Below are 27964 nucleotides of genomic sequence, written 5' to 3'. Positions count from 1 at the left end.
GCTTATGGGAAAAGACTTATTTTCATGACTACTCTTAGTCATTAGAGGCAATGTTAATTTACTACTATCTCAAGTCTTTTCATCTCTAATCTATATTGATTTTCTGTCCTAAAGAGAAAGTGTGCATTTTTAATGCTTCAGCTGTAATACATTTTCTTCTGGACTTTTTTTTTCTCCTACAAAAATGTAATAAAAGAGTCAAAACAACTGCCTAAACACAGATTAATAACTTCCTAGAAATGACTGCAAGGAGCACACACATTTTTAGGGAGGTAACATTACTATCGTGAAAGAAGGACAATCACCTGGAAACAGGGCAAATGGAAGGTACTCCTCATCTATTGCTGTTGGTCCCATGGGGACCTGAGCTCCATGAACCCTCAAAATTCAAATCATGGCTGATCATCAATAAATAGTGCTTTCAGAAATGTTGCATTTTTTTCCTCCCAACACAAATTGAGTTTGTGACTACTTGCTTTTACAGACTCTCTAAGGAGTCTAAACATTTCTCAAATTGTCACATCAGAATGTTTTTATAAAATAGGTCTTAGCTTTGTTTTCTCGTGCTCCAGTCACCACGTGGCCCTCAAGACTTGCCCAGGATGACACGGGGATCCTTTCCTTTGATATGCTGGCTCAAGGGAAAGCGGAACTCAAGGAAGTCAAAGCAGGTGATGCTTTGTCTGAAAATGCCTCACTGTTGACTTTCTATGCTGTGCCCTCCCTCAACAGGGAAAAAGGATGTGTGTCAACTGGCAAAGCAACACTCATTGACAAGCTCATATAATACGTTGAAAAAACAACTGTAGTAAAAACAAAACAAAACAGAATGGCCCAAATTGAGGAACCAAAGTTTAGTGCTCAGTGACAATCAAAAGTTATCCATCTAAACTTTCATATGTAAACTAATAGAAGTATTTAATTCTTTATTACTTTGAAAGAATGAGTAGAGGTATAATGACACAGTCTAATAGTTCATTATTTTTAAAACCCAAGGAATGAAGATTCATGAATATTGCCTTCCCTTTCTAACCATCGCAGCCCTGCTTTCTGAAATTAGCTTTAAGTACATTATTTTACTCTCTTGTTGTTTTCGGAAACAAAACAGAAACCAGTCCCAATCTTTCCCTCTCATTTAATTTTGGATTAGTTATTGTAGCCTGAACTGATGTCATGGAAAAACTCTGCAATAGGTATAATAATATACTTCCATACATACTTTTGGTATATAATATGGGTGTTTTTTTCAATTACATACACAAAATTCTTTCATTAGTTATTTAAAGCACTCGGCAAATAACAAATGTGGAAAGAGATATCCTTATCCTTAATTAATATATAATGATAACATACATTAGATATAAATTATGTTATATACACATATGTACATATGCATACATGTGAATCACCATCATCAAAGTGCTGATTGCTATGAGAAAATTTAAAAAATACCATTCTAACTCACTATTTCTGGAAATTAAGCATACCCTGTGATATTGTCCTTCTGCAAAAATAAAATGTCCATCACTAAAGGTTTTGTATTCTCAGTTCTTGAGATACACAGTCATTTCCTCACTTAAATACAGAGCTAAAGCCACAGTCCTTGATATGGGAATGCTAGACTATGATTTAAAATCTAAATGCTCTTCAAATTCAAATGCCATGATGGATTTTGAATTTGCCCACAACTTATCGAAACCTGTCTTCATTTGTCAGATAGACTGTGGCCCTCTGAGCTGTGCACCTGAGAGGCAGTTCAGCACAGGGGTTAAGAGCAGGGGTTTGGTTAAGAGCATGGGGTCTACATTCTGACTCTGCTGGTTCCTAGCCATATGAGTTTGGACAAAAGTTTTGAAGTTTATAAAGCTTGTAGAGGAAAAGCATCTAGTAGCATCTGTGGAGGGTCACTAAAGTGGCAAGAAAAAAAAGAAATGTGATTCTTATGAAAACCACTGTGATTTTGGTATGCTGTCATTTTCTCTGTTTTTATGAACTCTGAGTGATGGATTCTCACCTATTTTGAATTTATTTCTAGTTTTGGGATTGGGTTTCACTGATCAAGCCATTTGGTCCCAGCTAGAAGGTATTCTTTTTTTCTTTCAAAATAACTTGGTTAAATAGAGAGAAACAAAGGAAAGGAGGGAGGGAGGCCAGAGGGAGGGAGGGAAGAAAAAACAGAAAAAGAAAATTATGAGTTATGGCAACATGTCCTGCGGCAATATCACCAAAAACCTGCTGTGCTTTTAGCAGTGAGAAACCTTTTCACTCCTCAGATTATTCTTAGGCAATTTAAAGCAGTACAACTCATTAAGGTTTTTTGTGTGTGTGTGTCATTAACTAATAACCACTGGATATCTCAAATCATATTCTCCTTGCCAGTGTCTTTAGCCCAAATGAAGATGAATTGGGCAATTCCATTTATGACATAAGGTAATGCTTTCATGGGAGCCATTTGTATGTATTTATTTATAAATTATTTCACCAGAGTTAATCTGGCCTTTTCTTTGGGACTCTTGATGCTGTAGAGAATTATACAATACAGAAGCTTTCTATGGATTTTTGCTTCAGATTTCCTTTGCTTGGAACTAAAATCATCTATTTAATTTTCCTTCAACATATTATATTCCTTGAAATGCCAGAGGCCCTCAAAGGGTACTAATGAGTTCTTGTTCCAATTAACTGTTTTAAATTTTTAAATATTTCTTCTTTGCTCTTATGAAAGAGAAGATTAGCAAAGGAAACAAAACTTGTTACCAATACTCTTTAAATTTTATTTGTTGTTTCTGTGGCAGTTTTTCAAAGGATGCCCACATGCATTTTTGGAGGGGAGGCTATTTTCGATTAAATAGAGTAAAATACCCCATCAATAAATTGAAACTCTTTACAAATAGCAAGTATAGAAAGGGACACTTTTTCCTTAGACTCTATTTCAGGGCATCTGCCTTTTGGTTTTAACAAAATTAAACCTAAAGATAATGAGGAGTTATGCTTTTCAAAATGACATTTAAAACAACAGAAGATATCATAAAGGGAAAAGGAGTTAATTTTAATAAGAGAAAAATAATAAAAATCAAAATGAAAATTGATGATATTTAAAGGGTAAATATCTTTACTGTGTGATCCATATATAAAAATCGTTATGATAAATGCTAAGACTCTGGGGGAAAAAAATGAGTGGAGAATACCAAATGAGAACCCCTCAGAAAGGAAATAAAAATGGTTAATGAACATATGAAAAAGTCCAACTCAATAAAGAGAAGAAATTCAATTCAAAAAAATGACATTTTTTTCTCTAAGCAGATTAAAAAAAATATGAAAACAGGTTAGCAAGAAAAAGGTTAGCAAGAGTGTAGTGAAGTAGACTCTGCTGTACACTGATGAGAGGCTAATTCAGTAAAATGATTTTGAATAGGTAATTATCAATTATATACTAAAAGGCTTAAAATTATTCATATCACTTAGTTATACCTAGGTATTTCTTCTAAGGAATTAAATCAAAATGAAGATGATAGTATTTTTTTATGGCAATGATTACCGGGAAATATTTTTTATAAAAACATGGAAATAGTATAATATATAATAATATATAACACACCATAATATATATTATATGTTTTGTTATATGGTATAATATATAACAGTAGTGTAAAAGGTTAAATGAACAATGAAATAGCCATATGAACTTCAAAATTGTTAGCTATCACATTAAATAGACACATTTTAAGATGTAATAATCAGAAATGTTTCAGTTGCACATACATGAAGGAAATATGCAAAAATATCAATAACTAAGTTTCAGTTGGGAAATTATGAGTGTTTGCATATCTCTATTTTTATACCAAATTGTTTTATATTGCAATATAAAATGACAAATAGAGAAATCATAAAAGCCTACATCTTCAGGGGAGAGGAAAGTAAATTTCGTTGTTAGTACCTAAGTCTCCAGTGTACAGAGTGCCCGTGGACACTTCTTATTTGGAGCAGCACAGTGTTAGTTACAGCTCATCCCCCATGATGTGTTTTCCCTCTAAACCCAGATCCTTCACTGACCAAAATTTCTGTCATCTCTGATCCCATTCAAGTTTCTTTTCATTGTAATTCCTTTTGCCACCTTTAGGCAAACTGAAAAATCTAAATTCCATTCTTATGGCAAATTCTCTATTTTCCTGAATGTCCTTTTGACTTCCAACATGGTGTCATGGCCATTAGATTCCATAAATTTTATTACATAGAAATGGTTTGTTATACAGAAATTGCACAGAAATAGATTAACTAGAACAGAAACTGAGTGGTCTATAACACAAACCTAGAACACGCAGCATCGATTCTGAGACAAAGTGGCAGCTGGAGTCCAGAAGGGCAGCAAGAAGACTATCAGTGAAGACAGGAAGAGCAGTAAAGAAGCTGGCTTTGAGGGAGGGAAGAGGACTCACAATAATCACTGTTGGAACAATTAGCTTAACTATTGCTTGCAGTAACTTGGAAGGTAGAATATAGGCCTGTAAGCTTGTGGACCTGGCTAAGGGGATTTCCAAGCAAACAGTTGACAGTGTTATTTGTCATCTTTTAGCCACACATAACATATCACAAGAGAGATGAGCTAAAGAAAGAATAATCCCATTTTTGAATTTAGAGGCTATCCTGCTAACTCAGGACTTGATACGTTGGAAAATGCAAGTTTCACGTTTACAGCATCTCCAGCTGGCAAAAGATTTTCCAAGTTAGACATTGTCTCAAAGAAAAGATCAAACTCAGAGTGCTGTCTGCAAACCAAGATCAAATCAAATAAGTGGCTCAAAGACACACTGTTAAGACCTTAGAAAGATTTCAGAGATGCTCTCAGTTACATGAAAGTTCTAACAATCTTAAAGGTGTCTCATGGCATCCTAACTCTAATGTAATACTAGACAGTGTGTCCAGCCTTGAAAAGTTTTGTGGGTATGTATTTTATTTAAGGGGATGGGATTATAATTTGGCACACAGAAATCCCACAAAAGTTTCTGAGAGCTAGAGCAGCTTCAAATAAAAGGGGCAGAAGGAGTTCAACTAACAGCTTAGAATACCATGGTGTATTTTAAATTGCCTCTCAGCCTATTACTAGTCTATACAGTTCAGTATTATTTTCAAATGATAACGAAAACAATAATCAGGAAAATATTATACCTATCATTTACTGAACACTTTTTAAATACCAAGGATTGTGCTAAGAACATTTTTATAGAATATCCCACTTACTCCTCAAAAAAAAAACAAAAAAACAAAACTTCGAGTTTTTAAACTGTTCAAACATTTTGATCCACATCTAGATTTTTATCCCAGGACTTCATCAGAAATGGAGATGACACATATTTATATGATAATATTCAGAGCAATATTATTTATAAGGATAAAAATCATGAAGGAGCCTCAAAGCCAAATGAAAGAAGAAAGGTAAATTGAGAATCTTTCACGTAATGGTTTATAGTGTTCCAATCAATTAAAGCATATGAGTTAATATAATTATTACTTTCATTTTAAACGTAGGAAAACTAAGGTTGTGCTATCAAAAGTCACAGAGAATTTGGTAGATGAAAGATTTCACCCTTGGTATGATTTCAGAAAACCCACTCCCAAGCACTGTTATTACCTTTCTTATATTGGTTCAAATCACAATTTATAAAAGAAAATGAACACTACCATCTTATCTTAGGCATTGAAAAACTTCACTCTGCAAAAGAACACATCCTACTTGTAGCCTCGTAAAAAAGATTAAGATTTACATGAGAACATACCCTTAGAGGTGACGTACACTCATTTCTGGAAATGCACCCAGAGGAGAAAACCATGGGTTTCTCGCTCAGCTTAGCCAGACAGTGGACCCCTTGGTCCCAGCTGCCACCACGTTGCCTGTTTCAGCATCAGCGAGCTTTATCTGGGTTCCAGATGACAGGGAGAACAGGTCATAAGAGGGCACCTTTTATGTGGAGGAGGCCTTCGTGAAATCCGAGAAAGCCTGCTGGTTTGTGTCAAATAAGGCGGCTATTTAGCCGCACAATCTTATAAAAACGCCTTTACCACAAACTTGCTTTATAATTTTAAATAAATGCCTATAGCTTTTTCCTTTGACAAAAATAGAAGAAATAGAAAAAAATGATGAAACTAAAAAAAACCTACATTAATGAAGAGCTATAGCTGAGATCTGAGGCACATACGAAAGCAAAAAAAAAAGCATCCTAAGTTATGGTTCCCATAGCAACTGTAACACAGTTGGATTTCACTTTTATGTTAAGTAAGTTTAACTTGAGTGGGAATGCAAAATTCTTTCTCTGAGCCAAAAAGAGAATTATGGAGAACACAGAGACTATGGTCCTGACTATTCTGGCTTTCAAGTATGTCAAATATTAACTCTAACATGTATTAACATTTTCACAGCAATACTGTATTCATTTGTATCAATTTTAAACTACTTTTATTCAATTTATAAAATATAGTTATTTAAAATGGGAACAAGTCCCATTAAAATCTGTTAAATCAGAAGCCATGACTTTATAATTTATACATTTAAGGGCATAGTTCTGCTTGTAATTACAAGCAAATATTTGCCAAAAATGCAATTTATGAAAATACAATCTGATTACATTCACTGCCAAGTGTTTTAAACTTGACATTCTTGATTACTGTAGATACAATCTGAAACTACGTAAACAAATACATATTTTAAGGAGAAGGTATACATATAATTGTTCGAGACATTTGTAGTTTGCACATCTTTCTCTATTTCAGTAAAATTTTTAAAAGGCAAGAAGGGTACTTACTCCTGTTATGTAACGAGGTCTGTATTGAATAGTTCCAAATAAACCAAGAATGACGATAATAATATGTACAAAATTTGCCAGGATAGGTGCCCACTGGTATCCAAGGAAGTCAAATATTTGCCTCTCCAGCACACAAACCTAGAACAGCAAAACAGGATATACAGATAAGCACAGTGGTGACAGGAAAAAAGCGTCACACTGATGCTATAATTAGCAATTATAACTGTGTTACCATATCTGGCATTTGTCTTATTAAATGTGAGAATGACATTTTCAGGTATATTTCAATGGAAGACTATGGAAGCTGTGGATCCAGAAACAGCAACAATCCTTTCAGGGATGGTTTTATGGAGGCATCAAGTAGTATTCACAGGATGTCATCTGTGCAGTCACAGGATAAATTATACTGTCACATGCACTGTCAAACACTTAAAGTCATCAACCAGCAAGTTCAGGAAATTACGTCTGCACGAAGGGTTTGTTGTTAGGATCTGCTCAAATGTCATTATATATGTTCGAAATAGAACAAATGGGGTTGATACAGAGGGAAAAGACTTCTTCTGCAAGTCCAGAGACCAGATTTTGAATGTAGATCTGCCACTTAGCAGCTGCGGTGCCCAGGGTAAATCATTTCCCTTCTCCGAGGATCTGATTTCTCGTTTGTAAAATGTAAGACTGACTAATGTCTAGGGTCCTTCTTACCTTAATAGTTTAGCTTATAAATCAAATATGATTTTTTTTATCATATCCAGTTACCTATAGTAACCAGGAAAAAGAAGGGCTCTAAAAGGAAATTAAAACAATGGAAAACAAAAATAAAAACAAAGCATAAGTCTAAAAATAAGAAACGTAAGGCATTTCAAAGTCTTCTATATTCATCTGTGCTTACAAATTTGCAATCAAGTCATATGTAAAATCTGAGCAGTGAGAAGAGAAAAGTAACACCCATCAACCAGCCCACTTACCAAGCAACCAACCAAAAACTCTGAGATTGGCCAGCAGTACCAAAATGCCATCTTACATTGACAAATGACACCTGGAGAGCTGGTAAAAGACTCTCATCAGTTCTAACAAAGCAAAAGGGAATGGTGTGAGTTAAACTCAGCATTATTTTTCCTGCCTGCCCTCAGGTGGAACGATGACAAACTGTTCAGAGTGAAACGCTGTAAGAGGACCTGCTGTTCTGCAAGGAGAGTCAACACTTTCTCTTCAGTTGGCTTTTAAAAGAAACTGTTTTAAAACCCCTAAGTTACAAACCATGCTTTATCACTCTGCTTGAATGATATTTCATGTCAGAAGGACATACGAACTCTTGAAATAGACTGTTTGCTTTTAAATTAAATACCTGTAGCCCAGTTTGAAGACTTCTTGAACAATCATTATTCCCACAGCATTTCTTTAACTGACAGCACATTTTCTCATCAGGTATTGAAACAAAAAATAAACTCATGACAACTGTTTGCACAACACCTCTATTTCCTAAGGCGCACTGGGTGCCAAGCAACGCTGTAACAGTAATAGCCCAGCCTAGTCAAATCTTCATTTCATTTAGTCTTGGCAGTGAATAAAAAAAAAAGACATAGAGAGGATCTAGGTCTGTTCTATCCTCATATTCTAAATCCAGAATACCCACCAGAGTCCCAAGAATGGAACACAATATTCTAATTGATGAACACTCATAGAACATTGCATGTAACCCCAGGCTCGTAAACCTTGAATTTGTCTCCTGATGAAACATTCCTTCAACTGTTACCATGCAGTCAACACTTCTCATCAAGGAGACCCATTTGTGATGTTAAGCAGTAGTACACATGCCTTATTGGAATCAACCAATGTTACCAAAAGCTAAGTGGTTGTTCTCAGAGCACTGTTGCTAATCATCTATGTAAAAGCTCCCTCCAAAGCAGAACTCTCTTATTCTTATCCTATGAATAAGCAGTAAGTAGAAATGTAAACCAGCAGCAAGAAGAATCTAAACTCTATAAATTTTGAGCATCATAACTGTGGGGACACAGCAGGGAAAGAGTAGAGAGGATGAAGCGCATCAGTCAAACAGCGGGAAATCTCCCAATAAATGCTCTAATTATGGAAGAAAATAGCAGTACCATCGTTAATTGTAACAAATATATAGACAATAATATACTTGCTAAGTCTGCAAGGCTAAAATGAAGCTGCATAAACATTTATCAGCCTTTTCCTATGACAGAACTAATAGTTCCATCAAACATTGCTCATGAAGTTCTGCAGACCAAATAAGCTAATGTGCCATTCTTCACGTATAATGTTTCTGCTTTATTCCCTCTTTTTGACTGGCTCTATTAGCCATCCTACGTAGCTTTATCACAGGTTCTGTTATTTAGAGCGAGGGCTGAAGACTGGAAGATTTTCTGAAAAATTCAGTGACTATAAACGGAGTAACAGCTTTCAGAAGTAGGTGCAGTCTTTCCTAAGAATTCCTTCCAACAGGAAGTGTATTAACTATGAAATCACTAGGAGGTTGTGGGGTTGGAGGGAAGAGAGTGGGTATGTCTTAAAACACTTACGATGTACCAGGCATTCATACTATCCTGCAGACATAAATGGTCTTACTGATGCTACATGAAACCTGGGGAGGTAGATATTACTGTCTTATTTTTCAGACTAAGAGATCGAAGATGTAGAATGGCTAAGTGGTCTCAGAAGTGGTATATGCAGGCCTCTGTGCAAGACTCGGGCTGTGTCCCTGCTCTTGAACCCACATTTAGTCCAGGAAAAAAAGAAAAAAGAAAAAAGAGAAAAAACAAGCTTTCAGAGATTCTGTTGGCAGCCAATGCTGGGTACAGGTATAAGCTACCTTTTTTTTACCTAACTTATTTATTTTGGATTAGTGTAGAGAATCTCTTTGATCATACTTGTCACTTCATGAAATTATATCACCATTGGTCAAGGCAGAGCTCTGTTTTCTTTTCTTTTGTTTATTTTCTTATTTGCCTCCTTTAACCTATGTCTGCAATGTTATCCCCTCTTGCCCTTTGGACTCTCTCTAATATACTTACTTTATGCCCTTTCAAACACCTGACACCACGTATGCATTTGGCCCTGGGAAACACTGCTGTTGTTGTCTGTGTGTGAGACAGATCACAGAAGTCGTATGGAGTATGTCTCTTTCATGCAAGTCTATTTTGCTGTATATAAATTTTGGTTCTTTGTTGTTTGGCTTCTGCATAGTAGACCATTACAAATGCATAACTTGCTGCTTTCCACAAAGAATTCTGTACCCTTCCACAACTATTTTTATGAGGCTTTTTCTAGACATAAATAGAGGCTAATCTTTGTCAATGATTATTTCTGCATCAGAGATTGTCACGTTATTCTTTTAGATCATTAACGTAAATGCTTATATTGACAGCTTTTGCCTGGTTCAATTATCATTTTTTTCTGAGAAAAATCTCTCCTTGAAAGAGAACATTATTTTTATCACATTTTCAGTTCAGGTTAAATACAATTTTATTTCAGAGCATTGTATTTATAAACTGATGTAGAGTTCAATTTTCTTTTTCCCTCATTCTCTGATCCTGTTATAAAGGTTGCACTGGCCTTGAAACATACATAAGGCTCAACATTTATTTAGACACATAAACTCTGAAGAAATCAGCCAATTCTACTCTCTCCCCCCCAAAAGCAACCTGTGTCAACCTAGGGAAACACAGTAAAGTTCATAGATTTCAGGAAAACACTGTTAGGTAGACGCCAGCAAATAGGTGTATACTTGTTATACATATATACACACACACCCACACACATATGTACACACATACATATACACACAGATATATATTCTTTTCATTTCATTTTATTTTTATAAATGAGATTGCAATGTAAATATGACTTTTCACCTTGCCCTCCTCACTTAGTAATGTGTTGTGGAGGTTTGTCTACATTAACACATTCTGCATTCATAGGTCTACCTCCTTATACCCTTATTTAAATAGTCCACTTTAATAGATATTTAATCTGTTTCCAGTTTTTGAGTTTTACACACACGGGTGTATTAAACAACCCTGCATATGTGTGTTGCTATATCCAGAGGCTAGATCTCCAAAATTGGAAATTCTGGGTCAAATTCTAGTTGTAAAATGTCAAGCACTGTAACAGCTGTTATTAATTATTCTTTGGTATGTACATACGTACTGATAAGAGAGAAAATTTACTTTTCTCTTTTGCATTCTAGTAATTGTGAATTCTTACAGTACTGTAATTCTAGTAGAGTATGCTTAAGCCAAAAAGTTTTCAAAAACCTTTCTGCTAAGTACCATTAAGTAAAATTTATCTTACTTTCTATGACCACAAGTGTTCATAAAACATATCTGTGTAATGTCTTCATGATAAATAAATTAATTGACTTTTCAAACTGGAAGAGACTCACTCCACATTCAACAATTTACATCTGAGAAAACTGGGCCCCATTAAGTTAATAGTTCGTTAAAATAAAGTTTGACCTCTTAGTAGGAGAGTATTAAATCTGAAACAAATCTGCTTCAAATGCTTGCATGGCAAATGGGAAAGTCTTCATATTTCCTTGGTAGATATTGTCATTTAATTTTTTTACAAGGAAATTACATGCAGGTGAATATATTAAAATATGTATTCTTTAAAAACTCTAATTATATATTTACAGATAGTTGTTTTCAACTGGTGGGATGTGGAATTGGTTTCCTTGAGATATTGCATTTTGCTAATTACAACTGAGATTTCTCAGTACATTTTTCTCCCAAATATTGCCATAATTTTCTTATGTCCTTAAAATTTAACTTGTGAGTTATACAAATAATCCTAAATAAAACTTAAACATGGTCTTTGAGAGAAAAGCAATAAGATTTTATTCTATTGTGATAGAGCGTGGGTTCCTTGATTAAAAAAAAGATGAGTGTGTTGTTAAATGCTAGAAACAACCAAATTAAATTTCTACTATAATTCTGCTAAATTATAAATTGAAATTGCACTTATCTATGGGTATCTTTTTCTCCTCTCTGTACTTTCTCCCTTTTCTGTGTCTCCTCTCCCCTTCAGGAACGTAAGGTTTCAGATCTTCTTGTTAGAGCAGGCAGATAGCTAGATATGAGCAGAGAAAGGGGGACAGAGGCCAAATGGCAAGACCTGGGCAAAAAAGGTGGGACATAGGCCAAATGCAGGAAACCATACAGCATGTAAACAGCAGGGGGTCCTTGGGGATACAGACAAAAGCAGGAACTGGATTGATAAGAAATCACACACTTTGAGGTGACAAATGGCCTGGAGGACAACAAAGAAAGTGGAAAAGGGCAGGAATCTACAGTGTCTGAATGTAACATTTTGTTCATTATACCCTCAATACAATAAAATTAGCCTTGCAGATTAGAAGTACCATCATGCATCAACACCGTGACACTTCTGATCCAGACTAAAGGACGAAAGTTCCTCCTCCCTTCAGGAGGGTGGAGCTGGGATGGAAATCAGGGAATACATACGACCCTCAACCCTTCCCTCCCCAGTGAATATTTCACCCATTCATTTCTATACCCTATGTAATCAACTTGCCAAAGAAACTCAGCACAGCTGCTCACCTGAGCCTGCCCACTCTCCCCTTAAGAGTGTATTATCCAGCCCTTAATAAATCCTCGCTTTAATTTCTTAACCTCTTTGTCTCGTCTCTGAATTCTTTCTGTGACAAGACAAAAACCTAATTGGCACCATTCTCAACTCTCAAGTCTCTGAGAAAAGAGATAAGGTAGACTCAGATTCAGATGCTAGGCAGGTATGTTCCCCTACTCAAAGTTTCTTTGCAACATCAAAGACAAAAAGAAACGACAAAGTTACTTAAAAGTTAGTAACACATATACTGTGAAATTTCAGGAATCAATAAAGAAATGATTTGTATTTTAGTTGTTTGCAGAAGATAACTAGTAAAATTAGCTTTTAGTATAAAAAAATAGGACACACAAGGGAAAATCAAAACGATAATTAAAATAGGCATTAAAAGTTCCCACAATGGGTCCAAAGTTCTTATTTCATTCATAAGGACAATGAAAGTTTAGATAAACGTCCAAGCAGACATAGAGTAGTGCTATCCGTTTGTCAGAATTTTGTCGATAGAAATTGCTGCTAACTGTTTCCCCTACACTCCAGTAGAGTATGGTCAATTTATTATTTCTGGTTGTATTCCCTCTTTCCTGTCCCAGAGAAAACTTTAAAGAACACTGAAGAAGATGAAGAAATAGTTCTGGTACTGCCTGCTTGATCCATATACTCGATCTGTTCCTTCAGTAAGATGTTCCTGTTCCTGCCCCGCGATCTTGCCTCGGATCTATGTTTCTCCTGGGTCTGACTCCCTGGTGCAGCATTTTCTGTCTTTGCTGTCAGCTCATTCCCGTAAAGCTGCTAATTCTGTCTGTGTTTATCCTGCCCCTTTGCTGGATCTTGCCACACTAGACCTCAAACGCAATCTGGTCACTTACCCTCCCCTGCAGTCTCCTACAGTGAGCTGTAATCTTGTGCGTACTCTGGACTTGTCTGCTCCAGAATCAGACAATTTGGCATCTCTTTTGTTTAAGCCAATCCCCAAGGAAGCTCAAAAGACTTCAGAGGTATTCTGGGTCTTTACAACATTGCTGGGGTGCTGATGTGCAGGTGAAATACTAGAGACAAATTTCTTTCATTTCACCAAGTGATCTATCTGATTCACATATGAAATGAAGAGAATACACTTGAAGTAGGGTCTGCAATGATTACACATGTATATGGACAAAACTAAGCACGGAGTTTTACTTAAAGAGTTTTAGCTACTCTTAAGTAACAGGAATTATTCAAGTGTGTGTGTGTGTTTATGTATATTGGTGTATATGTATTTGTTCACTAAAGGGTACAAAATGAAACTCTAAGATGTTTGGTAAAAATGGGTCACAAATAACAATTTATCCTAACTCAATTGAACCAAGGATTTTCTGTCTCCTTCCACATAACTGCTTTTCTTTAAAAGCAAAATAAAAAAATTAAAAAACAACAACAAAAATACCACCAAAAGGACATTTGGCTTCAATGGCTCTGATTATAATAGAAATCAATGTGTCATAGTGGTTCAGAACTTGAGTTTTACAATTAGAAAATCATGTTTGAACTCCAATTCACTATGTTACCACAAGAGGTACCCTAATCTATGAATCTCAGTTTCTTCATCTACAAAATGAGGATACTGCAGTACATAGCTCCAAAGACTCCATGAAGATTAAATAATGTACATAGAATACTTATTAAAATGCCTAGGCTGTTTCCTAAAATGGCTGCTATTGCTTATATTTCAACAAACTGTCAAACAACAATTTGGATACTAGACTTTAGTGAAAACGTCATCCTAGACTAATACTCTTGACTGAATATTTCAGTTAGAGATAGTCACATATTTCTCATTCTCTTGGTCACAAATGCAAATAATAACATGGCAGACATGGATAACCTTAGCTATTCAATTAACCCCCTGTTCAAAGGGGTCTTTCTTAATGTTTTCCTGCTTGTTTCAATATCCCATGTATCTAATCTATTGTAGTACTATTTGTAGTACTATGCTAAAAAAAACGGTTTTAAAAAATCATTTCCTCTGTTATTTTCTGTCATTCTCCTCATCTTTCAAATGGGATAAAAATCAACATATATTAAAAAATACTCTATCTCCATATAGTTCTGCAAAGTAAAGATTTAAGGAAAGTTCTGGTGAAGATTTGGCATAAGCTCAAAGGAACTAAATGAAAACAAGTGTTTACATTTCTTACGAAAGTACATTTTCTTATACGCTGCATTACCAAAACACAATACATGGTGTTTCTACAGAGCTTTATTGAAATGCAGAGTCAGTCACATATTTCTGAGGTTGAATTAATAGGGTTATTTAATTGACCCACATAGGAATCAAATAGTATATTTTAGGACCTTTTCCACTGTTTTGTGTAATACCGCCACTTATATATAATTCTAAATATGCCAGCTAACATTCTAGCTGTTTTGATAACGGAATCATTTATTATTTCTCACAGCTGCTCATTCTGCACAGCAATTTATAACTATTTCATAGTGAACACTCATGCTATCAAAAGACAAGTTGATGACTAGCGTATTACATTAGATTCTGAAAAAACAGAAAATATTCTACAAGGTAGCACAATAAGTTAACATTAGAACACAAATAAAACTATTGTTTGGTTGTTGTTGAACTGAACTTACCAAGTCAAATGATTGCTTGTTCTGTGTGTTCATACACCAAATTGTGTGTGTGTGTGTGTGTGTGTGTGTGTGTGTGTAATCACTAAACATTTGATTTTCAGTAGTAAGGATTTAAAAATATAAACAATACCTCTTTATGATAGCACATGTCTCTGCCCTCTGACTGAATAAAGAGTGAGTTTGGTTTCTGGTATAGTAATTATTCAAAATTCACTGAGTGTTTATTATATCCCAGTCAATCTCATAAACACTTTAATCTAGCAGTTAATGCTTACTTAAAAATTTGATTTCTTTATTTAATTTTTAAAATTTTTTATGCTTACTTTTAAATCATGCATTCTACAAGGATTATCTAACATTATCTTTATTGTATAGATGAGGAAATAGATCCATCGTTCAAGACCATGGTTATAGAGCTGGGATCTAATCCTAGTCATTCTAATATGAATGTCCATGTTTTCAGCCACAAACAATTTACAGCTAAACACACTAGAACCTTATGGGTACTAATTTCAAAAATTTAAGGGCATCAATTCTGCTTCACTACCAATACTTCCCTAATTAAACATGTAAACATAAAAAAAATTTGTTTTCAGTACAAAAGATCAAAAGGATATACTAGCAACTATTTTTATATATAGCTCTATGATTTGACTCACAGAATCATTATGACAACCCCATAAAATAATCATCATTATTTTGACTCTATTTCTACAAATTATGTAATGTACTCCACAGACAAGTTTACAGTTAAGACAGAACCTTTTTGAAAATACACTGAAAATGTGTATTATTGATGCAGTTGGTAGACTAATAATCCTGCAAAGTCACAGCAAAATGACATCTATCTGGAGTTGTGCTGTGAAGAGCTTTCATACCTTAGTGGCCAAACTCTCATTTATGAAGTTTGAAGTCTCCCTATGTTCATATAAAATGAGCTAAAAAGATTACAGTCCAGGTCCTTTGGTAGATGGATCACTGTTTTGATTTTTCCACAGAGTCCATCATTTTACTCAGTGGAAATTTAACTTCCCAGAAGAATCAGAACACATCAAAATGACAGCTGTTCTAGGTAGTTTTCATGGAGCCCTCAAAGTACATGACAGGTATGAGTTAGAATGCATCCATCTGACCTTGAGTTTCCAGTATGCCAACAAAAATGTCTTAACTGATTTAGGGTCAAGCTAATGCACAAATGGTTTAAATATTCACAACATAGGAAGAAAATGCCCAATATTCAGAAGACCTTGGCCTTGGATTTTTAAATCATGCATCCTGTGAGCACCGATGGTGTATTGTAGGTACTGAGCAATGCCGAGTACTGTTTGAGGCACTAGTGAGGTGTGGGACTGGGATAAGATGAATCAGACAATTTTCATATTGCCTGGCCGAACTAGCCTTACACTATGAGATACGCAAATATCTGAAATGGTTCTTAAGGCAGAAATTCTCAAAACTCTCAAGAGGGCCCAGGTATTCAAATGGCACCCCTGCTGTGACCTATATATCTGGTTCTGATCCACCTAGCAAGTGTATATAAACAAAAAACATCACGACATGACATATTACCGATACACAGAAAAGCAGATGAGGGATGGGATGACTATTTTAATAAAGGACTTAAGGAATTGGGTAGAATAAGTTGCTAAATTCCTCAGTGGTATCATCTGTTTGTTCACTACTGATTTTGTTATTCATTAAGAGCTCAGTGAAATCCAAATAATAAAAATAGCTTGCAATGTTCTTATTTTCATGTATCATATGGTATCGCTTTCTCATAGCAAATGACTTTCTCTAGAGAAAATTCTATTGCTATTTTTTAACAGCACAATCGTATTAAACATATTAAAGCTGCCATCTGGAGAATCTGAAATTTGTCAACTAGGTGAAAATGCAGATACACATCTTTTTTTTTTCTGAAAAGCTGATAAAGAGACCTCATATATCATTATCAGAGAAGCGATGTCTAGGCAGCTTTCAGTTTTGGTCCTAATGTTTGTGTATATTTGTAAAGATTTTTATTTTGTGAATTCAAAATAAGTTAAAATGTCACTCCAGTCCCCCTGGCCTCCCCATTTAAGGCAGTGAATTAATAATATGATTCCTGTCATCAGTGTTCCATGTTAAGCACATGTTGTACAGGATTGGAGGTGGAGTGTGCTTACTGTCACGGGGAACAGAGTGGATGTCACAGAGTCCAGCACTCTGGTGTCTTTCCCGGCTCTTTCCCTCCCATTTGCTCTTCCCCTACTTAAACGAAGGCACCAGAAGAGACTTCAGGGCACTGTTTCTTTGACTACAGTGAGGCAGCCATATGGAAGATGTCAATCAAACCTCTCAAACTCTAGGTTACATCTCTTTCATAAAATTCAATTTCATAAGGATGGGAGATGGAATGACAGCCTCACTTACTCTGACTGCTAAAGGCCAATCAAGAGTTGAAATGAAAGCAGAAATGTTATCAAGATCACTACCATATACTGGCAGTCACTGTGGCAGTGGGTTATATCAGAAATTGCAAGTAGGAATACAAGAGAATACCATTTCAGATGGCTACAGGCACATTTTAGAATTTGTCATGAGGTACGCTATTTCTGGCATGGTAAATACCATGTCTTCTGTGCCCTTCAAAATAACCATATTATTGAATTCAACACAGATATGGAGATGCTGTTCTGAAAAGAGGCAGTCATGATATTTGTTGTCCTGTTGACAGGAGGTGTCTGTGGCTGTCCATGGCTGAATGTAATAAGAGATGATATTTGCCATCAGCTTTAGGAGTTCTACCATAGACTCCATTAATGTAGCACAGATAACTGGTACAGGCTTAAAATGATAAATTTTGTTAAGCTATGAAGTATATTTCATACCTTAGACTTAAAAAGTCAAAGCATTACAGGCACTCCTAAATCATATACATGGTTTCTCTGGTCATATGCACACATATTTTATACACTACACTTACTACTCATAGCACAATTCCAAGCATTTTATACATAGGAGCTCATTTAATGAGGTAGATAATATTATTATCATCCTTTTAAAATGAGAAAATTGAGGCAGAGAGAGAGATTAATTTTCTCAAAGAACTATGACTATTGATTGGTAAGAATGATTTGTTCAGAGTCCAAGCTTTGAACCACAATCATATCACCTCTCATGTGATACTAAAAATGTATATGTCTGTATAGAATATATGTGTGTATTTGTGTATCACATGTATGTTGTTATACATATACAAATGTATATATACATTTTTGTCATACTTTGTTTCAAATTTTTTTTTTAATTTTTAGTTTCATGAACTCATCATACCATTTCTTTTCAGTGGGTTCATTAATAAGTTGAGGAAACCACATCAAACACCTACCTAATACAAATTTTTAAGTAATGGAGTTCTTTCCACATAATGTAGCTCTCAGCATGGTACCATATTCTTGCAATGCTAGGTATTCTATTTCCCAGTGATATGCAGTTTCATTCTATTGGCAATGGGGGATAAATCAGACAACAACTCTGAAAATTAGGATGCTAAACCTTTTTAAGTGGTTCAAATCACTTATGGGCTTTCCAAAGCAAAAAACTACTTACAAATATGAATCTTCTACTGTTGCCTTGAGTTCAGTGTCAAGCAGTAGAAGTTCAGCAAGACTTCATCATAAATAATAGGCTGCCAGACTATTCCCACATGCTTTTGTTCTGATTGGTTGAACTGAATGCTGAGAGTTCTGCCTGCATGTGTTTGCTCCCATCACCTGATTTACTTGTTTATATAGTGTCAGTTACAAATGCAAACTCAAATGTGGTTATATGAGTTGTCCTTGTAATGTGTACCAGCATACAACTTAATTTTTACATATGCAATTAACTGAGTGCAAAATAAAGATTTTTTAAAAAATAAAAACTATATTTAACATTTTGGAAAGATATAAGGCATAAGAGTGAATTTCTAAAGGATATTCATAAAAACAATGAAGAAATCTAAAAGAAATATCTTCCCAAATGATTTTGTGTCTTTAAGTTCTTATTCCACTGTGAAGAAACCAACACAAAAAAATCCATAGACAATAAATTATGGATTTTTGTATATAAAAAGGAAATGCCAGTTACTGATTCCACACACACAGAAGAGTCTTTAGTCTTACATCAAAAGAAGAGCCTTTTATAGTCTGAATTAAAGTAAAGTGTGTCAGGTGTGTATGTTTCACTGTCTTAAAAATATTTTAGATTAATTGACACAATGTCGAAAGGAAAGGTTGTATTCTACCCTTGTTCTGGGACACAACACATTTCTTATAATTCTGTGTATAAAGTAAATAACATATCTACTGCATTACATCATAATCTAAAGCATTTAAATAATTCTCTAGAGCTTAATTCATTATACTGTTTAGGAAAGACAAATTTGGACCAATATCTCATACTATGGAGCAAAGGGATGCCAGAAGAGTAGAAACCAGAAGCATTCTTGACTTCCTTCATGAAAATGGTTTTAACTTTTTACAGTTAAAAGACAAGGAAATTCTCCCATTACTTAGATTTCCTTTTCACTTTGGTAATGGTTCCCTTCACTCTGCCTAAGCTTTTTAGTTTGATGTAGTCCCATTTGTTTATTTTTGCTTTTGTTTTCCTTATCTTTGGAGTCAGGTCCACAAAAACACTGCTAAGACTAATGATAATGAGGTTACCACTCATATGTTTTCTTCTAGGAATTTTATGGTTTCAGGTCTTATATTGAAGTGTTTAATCAATTTTGATTTAATTTTTGTTTATAGTGAAAGACAGAGGCCTAGCTTCTTTTGCACATGGTTATCCAGTTTTCCCAACACCATTTATTGAACAGACTGTCCTTATTCCATTGTATGTTCTTTGCTTCTCTGTCATGAATGAATTGACTATACGTGTATGGGTTTATTTCTGGGCCTTCAATTCTGTTCCATGGATGTATGCCTCTGGTTTTGTGCCATCATCATGGTGCTTAAATTATTTTAGCTTGGAGTCAGGCAACGCAATACCGCCCGCCTGGCTGTCTTTCTCAAGACTGTCTTGTCTATTCAAGGTCTTTTGTAGTGTCACACGAATTGTAGAATTATTTGTTCTAGTTCTGAGAAATATGCCATTGGAATTTTGATAGTGATTTCACTGAATCTGTAGATTGCCTTGGGTGGTACAAACATTTTAACAATATGAATTGTTCTAATCCATGAGTATGGAATATCTATACCTAGCTATAGATAGCTCTCTGTTTGTATATTAGGTCCATTTGGTCTAATGTGTCTTTTAAGTCCAATGTTTCCTTATTGATATCTCTCTGGATGCTATACAAGTTGATGTAAGTGGGGTACACTGAAGTTTCTTTATTCTTCAAGTATGATAACCACAGAAGAGAAAGAAATGCTTGAAAATGATGAGTAAGCAGCCCTTTCCCTTGTGTGTTGATTAAGACCAAGAATTGTAAATTGTGTGTGTGTATATACACCAATACATATTATATATACACACATACACACAGACACTGTTAGTTGGTATCTCATATAATTATTTAAACTTTCAAGACAGATGTCAAAATTCCCATTTGATGGATGAATAACTGACTAATCTGAAAATTACATATCTTACTTAAAAAAAGTAAGCAGTAGAGGTACACTTGATGACTGACATCCACACTCTCTCTCCATATGATATTACCCCAATATGCCAAACAGTGTTTGAGAAACTTTGATCTGTATAAGAGTCTTGTATACCTCAAAGATTTCTTCTATCTCTGTTTTAACCAGTTACATATCTTGGGAAACGGTTTGCCCAAAGTAGTAAAATGTCATTGGCAAAAAGGCAAAAATTTCCATTAAACTTATTGTGTACTGTAAACTCTTGAAAAACAGTCTAAAGCTTATCTATCTAATTCAACAAAGTTAGGAGAAAATATCATAGCAAGTAAAACTATATATGTATATGTATATGTGTACATCTGTGTGTGTGTGCATGAGAGAGAGCCTTCCATTAACACTGAGAAGCCAGCTATGTCCCAGCCAGATACATAATGTTTTACCTGTTAGAGAGATCATACTCAAAAAGTTACAGAACATTTGTAAGAAATTATTTGTCAATACAAATCTTTAAACTGTTTCTTTATATAAATTATCATTACGGGTATCATGGGTCACAGGTCACAAACCAAATTTTATGATTTAGTTTCCAAAAAATATATTACCTTAAGTAATGCAAAAAGCGTTTTGTTTCACATGTGAACAATCAAGTCGACACAATAAAAACTGCAACCAAGTCGTGAAATAATGCTGTTTCCTGCTACCTTGACTTTTTAATCCCAGGGTTTGTTGCTGTTGTTTTTTTTGCTTTTAACTTTCCCTGACTGGCTTTATTTGCTTCGCTGACAATCACATTTCACATTCCACTTTGAAGGGAACAATGTGAGTCCCAGACCTCAGTCCCCGGGCTCCAGCTGAGCTCGGCCAAGTCCTCCATTAGTCACAATCTCAACAGTTAACTTACGAGCAGGCTTTCCTGGTGTGACATCACCAAGGTGCTGTCCTCTCCTGCCTCTTTCCCGTGCCCAACTGTTCCAAGAGAGTGGATCACCTTGCTGGCCTGGCAAAGTCTAAACCCTCACTGTAATTATAGTTCCGGAAACGCACAGAGAATCAAACAGCATCATGGTGGGAATTAGAAAGCAGCCTGGTCAGTAAAGCACACTCTACTAATTACTTTGCACTGATGGTTTTTCTATAGGAAAATAATCATGGGTCTGTGGATAAAAGGCAGCAACATTGCCTGAACTCCCCTCTGTTATCTTGTTTCAAAATATGTTGACAATTTTCAGCTATCTATTTCAATTTATCCCTTCTAAAAGTTCTAAGTTTGAATTATACTTTAAAATTGGCTATATTTACAGTAATGATACGTGCTAGAAGTCCTGCATGGAGCTCACTGAGCTACTTTGGTACACAATAGTACTGGAAAAAACTGTAAGAAAATAATGTGTCCATATTCTAATACATCTAAGACAATGATAATTTTTAAATTAAATTGTTTAATGTTGCCTGTAGTTTTGGAAATACTCATGAATGAAGTTATTTCTTGAGAATTCAAAAACATGAACCAAAAACACAGACATAAGGTAAAGTTTAACCAACATAATGAAAATTATGTAAGATATCTTTCTATTAATTTTAGGATATTTGAATGAAGCTACTAAAAGCTAATCAAACACCATAGGTTTCAATGAATTCTGGAAATGCATATGTATATATCCAGATTTATTTCTGTTTCTATTATCTACATGTATATAACCTATGTCTATATCTATGTATATAATATACATGCAATTTATATTTCCATATACTTTGTGTGTGGACCTGACTGCATGAAATAATGACATTAATGCAGTGACTTCTATCAACAAACAGACTATGCAAATTAAAAGGTATAAATTATAACATGATATGTACCTAGACTCAATATATTAAGGGCTAGAGCAATGTTTTATTCCCCAACTATAGAGCTGGCACACAAAAGCCCAAATACTATTGATTTTAAATATTAGCCAACATTATAGAAGTTACACATTTTCAAAATAGCAACCAAAAATTAAAAACCATACTTTGGTGCTGGAACTATTCAAGAATTCACCAAATGATAACTATGTGAGGTCAAATGGTAACTGTGTGATGCCATGGGTATGTTAATTAGCTTGGCTGTGGTAATCATTACACAAAGTATACTCGCATCAAAATAGCATGTTGTTCACCTTAAATGTGTTCAATTTTTTAATTTGTCAATCATACCTCAATAAAGCTGAAACTTTTTTTTTTAATTCAAAAAGTACAAAATTGATAAGGCATTCCAACCTGCTATTCAGCCTCCATTCTCACTGGAGTTCAATCTCATTCGAAGGTTCCTGACTCATGTCAGTTTTCACATTCCATAACGTAATTGAGATTTAGTGATATAGGAGACTTTATATCTATTTTACAGAGCAATTTCATCGAAAGTATATGGCTGGATGGAATAACTATAGATTTTTTTTCTATGTTAGGCTTATTTTTAATTAGAAAAGTAACATGATTGCACACACAAATCAAACTAGGATTTGGAACTATATAAAGAAAAAAGGTAATAATCTTTAATCAGTATTAAAAGTTTGATGTATATTTTCCTGCTATGGCTTATCATCACACACACTGTCCAGTTAATGTTTTGGAGCCTGACTTGAGCAGGACACCTCTCAGACTTGGCCCTGACAGAGGCCGCGGTACGAGTGCACATAGAGGGTGCTGAGATACAACATCTGCATACTAGAGGCTGCGGAATTTATGATCTGAAAGGAGGGTTTAAACAAGTTGCTACTAGATAAAGTCAAATGCATAATTTTAACATAACTCTCCAATTTTGAATAGCTTGTCATTCCACTTACCCCTGCTACACATATACATTGGTATTTTGAAAATGGAAAGAAGTTTTTACTCTGTGAAGCTGGGATGCCTTGAACCCATGTGAGCTGGGGAAATGCAAGACATTAAACTTATAACTGCAAAGGCTAAGAGAAATATTAAGAGATAGTTAGGTCCTATGCATGAGGTGACCTATATCCCTCATTCTCTACAAAGAAGACAGATTTTTATGAGCTCCTTCTAAACATTTCTGAAATTGCAACTTATAACGGCTTCAAAATTGCCATTTTCTATTGTGTGCACTTCAGAAACAAATAAACCTCACCCATTATGAAGCACTTGACAAAGCATAGGTACTTCTCAAATTTGAATTTCCTCATTGACCAAGGAATATTGCGCCTGTCTGAGGAAGGATATGACAAAGAGTTACATGTCTGAAAAGAACCGTGGGGGCTATACAACATTCGTAAAGCTGGCAGATGGTGTTGTCACCTGTTATGATAAACAAATGGAAAAACAAACAGACACTGCAGAATAGATCATATGATTTATAAACCAGGAGTAATGTTGACCTCATCTGGGCTGTTAGTTTGATAGAAAGCTAGGAATTAACCACATGATGAATTTTATTTTCTTCTTGACAAGAAATGCAATTTTGTTAAAATGTCAGAACATGACCATATTGTGAAACGGAGGGTCTCCAGAGAGTGCCTCTTCAGTGGGCAGCTGTGAGGTAGGCACCCAGACAGGCAGATGGGGGTTGTCTCTGCTCTGCAAGGCCAGTGAACAAATGCTACCATTTATAGTCTATACTTTTCAGTTTTAGTGTGCCAAATGTTATTTTCTAAAAATATCATGTGGTCACTTAAGTTCCATCCTAATCTCGTGAATTCATAGCAACTGTAAAGAGAGTGAGCAGTTTCATAATTGCACAAATATAATAAATCCAATGAATTCAAAATCCATTAATAGGTATTAATAAATTGGAAACCTTTATTTCACCCATCATCTTGTGACCTGCTGAATGCATATTTAACATGTAAACACATGAAATGCAGTGATCGACCATCATAATAATTTAAATTCTGGAAGCCTTAGTATTCATATCTGTAAAATGGGTACAAACACTGCATCTCCCTCATGGGGTTTTTATGGCGTTTGAATGAGATATTGATGACAATAAATAAAACTTATCAAGTGCTAACTATATTTCATGCACTTTATATACATTACTTAATTTAATACCTAAAACGTATGTAGGTTTCATCATTATCCCCATTTTATAGATAAGAAAATTGAAGCACTGAGTAGTTAAGTAACTTGCACAAAGTCATGGAGACCTTAAGTCAAATCCAGATAGTCTGCATCCAGAGTCCACATTCCAATCACAACATCACACTGTGTAATATCCCATCATAGCTTGTTATTAACTTAACTGGTCGCTCAGTATTCAGTCTCTTCCTTTTCTAATCCAACCTCCATATACCACCAAAATGACCTTTCTGAAATACAATCATAATCCATTATTTTTTTATTAAGTTTCACTCTGTTCTCACTAGATCTCTGCAGTCAAACTTGTTTTCACGTCTGATAATATCCGTTAGCTTCTGGCTGAAGTTCTCATTCCACTTGCCCAATAAGCTCACAAACACAGCCTAACCTTTCTCTTAGGAATCAACGATACATTTCACCTTATACCTTCACAGCTTTCCATATCCCGTGCACATTTCCTGGAAGGAATTTTCCACTCTTCACCAGGCAAGCAATACCCACTCTTCAAGATACTGGTCAAACTTCCAGTGAAGCTTGTCACAGTCTCAAGAGAGTCAGGTAGCCCTGAACTGGGCTGCCCATGTCTCAGATTAAACTTGCTATGGTCACATCCCACTATATCAGTTTTCAGATCTCTCCCCATCACTGGAGTGAGCTCTTCCAGGATGAGAATGGAATTTAATGCAGTCTTGGGTGAGAAGTAACTGATATCTGGCAAATATTTGACCCTCAAAAGCATTTATTCAATGCCAAGTTGTTTTCCATATGAAACTTCTTTAAGTACCATATTAACACCCAATTCAATGATTCAGTTCAAAAAACGTTTATGTCTGGCCGGCACTGTGGTGTGAAACGCAAATGGCCCTGCCCTTGAAGAAACGGCAAAGCAGCCCAGGCCCCTTCCTAGTTAATTTTGACACTTTCCACTAACACAGTTATTCACAGGGTATTAGATAGACACAGAAGAGGGCCACTTAGCCCAGGCTGAGGAGGGAAAAAGAGAGCATAGATATTAAGGCTATTTCCTCTCAACTTGCCCATTTAAACCTCAATCACTAATAAAGTGGAATGCTTTTCACCTAACAGCTGCAGTCTGCCCATTTTGTCATAACCATGACAGTCAGGTTGTTACTAAGGTAGTTCCATCGTGGTCTGAGAGATCCAAAGATGTAACTAGTCCTGTTGAAGTGTGCACTCCCTGATCATCCCAAAATGGAAAATGGATAGTCATCCACAAATTTAGCGATTTGGCAAACTCCCCAATTATGCTGTCGACATAGATGTCAACAAGCTTAGTTTCCCTTCACAATGAAGAGAGAGGGAGAGAAGGAAAAAAGAAGAAAACAAACAGAAATGAAACAAGACGATTGGGCCAAAGACTTATTTGGATATTTCTCATATACATAATATTTGTAGACGACATTCGAGGCCCAAGCATTTTTGTCGGAGACCTGCACAGCCAGAACGCTGCAGCCAGTCTTTGTTGTTTTCCTTCTCTGTCAGTGTTTTAGAAGCCTGACCACTTACTTACATGTTCTGTCATGGTTTCTGAAACATGATGTTCTCTCGGTTCATCAGGGTTTCACTCTCAGTGCCAGGAACCGCATCTCACACTTACCACCCTCAGCCCAATCACTGAGTACCGAGTAGAAGTAGTTACAAGTGTAAAAGTCAGAATTTCACTTTGCAAGATCCTCAGATTGCAGTAAAACAAAAGGAGAATTTATAGAATTAGAATTCAGTGGGTCTCCACTACATTAAAATGTCCTCTATAATAGCTCATAAATTAGAAATTTTCTTCATGCCCTTGTTCCTTTGCAGTCTCTTTTCAAGACAAAAGCCAGTGTGATCCTCTTAAAAAATATTCAGATCATGTCACCCTCCACTCAAAATTCTCCAAGGCTTTCCATCTGGGAATAAATGCAACGGCCTAAGTCCCTCCATGACCTGGCTCGCTACCCACTTCTCTCCTCTTTGATTCCACCTACAACTCTCCCTGAACTCACTCCGCTACAAGCATGCTGGGCTCCGAGCTTCCCCAACACAGCAGATACTCCCCTGCTTCAACGCTTTCACATGTTTCGTCTTCTCTGCCTGGAAGAACCCTTCCCCAGATACCTGTATGCCTCACTCCGTTATTGCCTTCAGTTATTAACTCAAAATTCGTCGTCTCATTCAGGGCTTCCTAATCACTTTATCTAAATTTACAATCTCACCCCCACCTTGCGTTCTGAACCTCCCCAATCGGCTTTATTATTTCTCCTTAGCACTGACTACTTGCTGACACATTGTGTACGTTACCTTTGTGTCTTGTTTATTTCCTGTCCTCCCCACTGGCATGTGAGCACCATGAGGGCTAGGGTTTTCCTCTTTGGCTTACTAATTTATTCTCAGTGCCTAGAACGGTGCTTAACACTTTGAAGGTGCTTAGTACACATTCCTGAAGGACTGAATGAATCTCAGTAATAATAAGAAAATATTTTTTGAAATAACAAGCTAAAAATTAGGAAGAGTACTTGCTTGCTACTATAGTGATTTACCGATTCTGTTCTAACTATAACTAGCTGTATAAGCATTACCGATCTCTTGGTTCACTATCTTCAACAAAATCATTACCAGTGAGAATCAATAAAGAATATTAATCATTAATCTCATCTATCCTACACTTTGCCAGAAAGCAGAAACCCCTTGGTGTTAGGATGTCTTATCCTTAGAATGAATCTACAAAACTATATTCGTGTATAAGCTTGAAGAATTATGAAAGGGAAGAAGGCACCAGTGTCTAGAGGGAGATCCCACCTCAGGCAGGAGTAAGGATAGTCAAGAATCACCAGGCATCAGCTCCCCTTGGAGAATTAGGTGGACCCATTCTGCCTTAGGCTTCATTTTAAGGGCATGTGTCCTGTCTTCTGGTCTGTTTTTCTTTATTTATTTACCTACCAATCATTATTTACCAATAATGACAATGAAAGCAAGAGGAGTAGTAACCAAAGCAATCGTTTATTGAACACTGACATCTTTAGGTTAAACCTTTGAGCAATATTGAGTAATATCATGTTTTAAGATATGTGTCTGTACTTCTCTCCTTCCTCTATTTTATTTTCCTCTTTTAACATCCTCCTCCCTGTTTCACCTGCTCTCATCATTCCCTCACACAGGTGTATGAAAGAGACAGGGTTAGAATTAGCCAGGGAGTTGCTTGAGACTCTGTGTTCAAAAGGCTAAGTCCTTATAAGACAGAGAATGCATGAGCACTAGATT

General features: G+C 35.7%; 1 protein-coding gene across 6 annotated transcripts in view; it reads right to left on the bottom strand.

The window, feature by feature from the left end:
* NKAIN2 (sodium/potassium transporting ATPase interacting 2) overlaps window positions 1-27964 on the bottom strand; it is an 854966-nt gene that overhangs the window by 439570 nt on the left and 387432 nt on the right. For all 6 annotated transcript variants that reach the window (XM_032484812.1, XM_014563367.2, XM_032484810.1 and 3 more), the window contains one exon: window positions 6795-6932. In XM_032484812.1, the coding sequence (XP_032340703.1) occupies window positions 6795-6932 (138 nt within the window). The remainder of the gene's footprint in view (window positions 1-6794; window positions 6933-27964) is intronic.

The sequence above is a fragment of the Camelus ferus genome, chromosome 8 (genome assembly GCF_009834535.1).
Source record: "Camelus ferus isolate YT-003-E chromosome 8, BCGSAC_Cfer_1.0, whole genome shotgun sequence".
Taxonomy (NCBI): domain Eukaryota; kingdom Metazoa; phylum Chordata; class Mammalia; order Artiodactyla; family Camelidae; genus Camelus; species Camelus ferus.
Note: the sequence above shows the minus strand (reverse complement) of the source record. Positions and strands in the feature narration are given on the sequence as shown.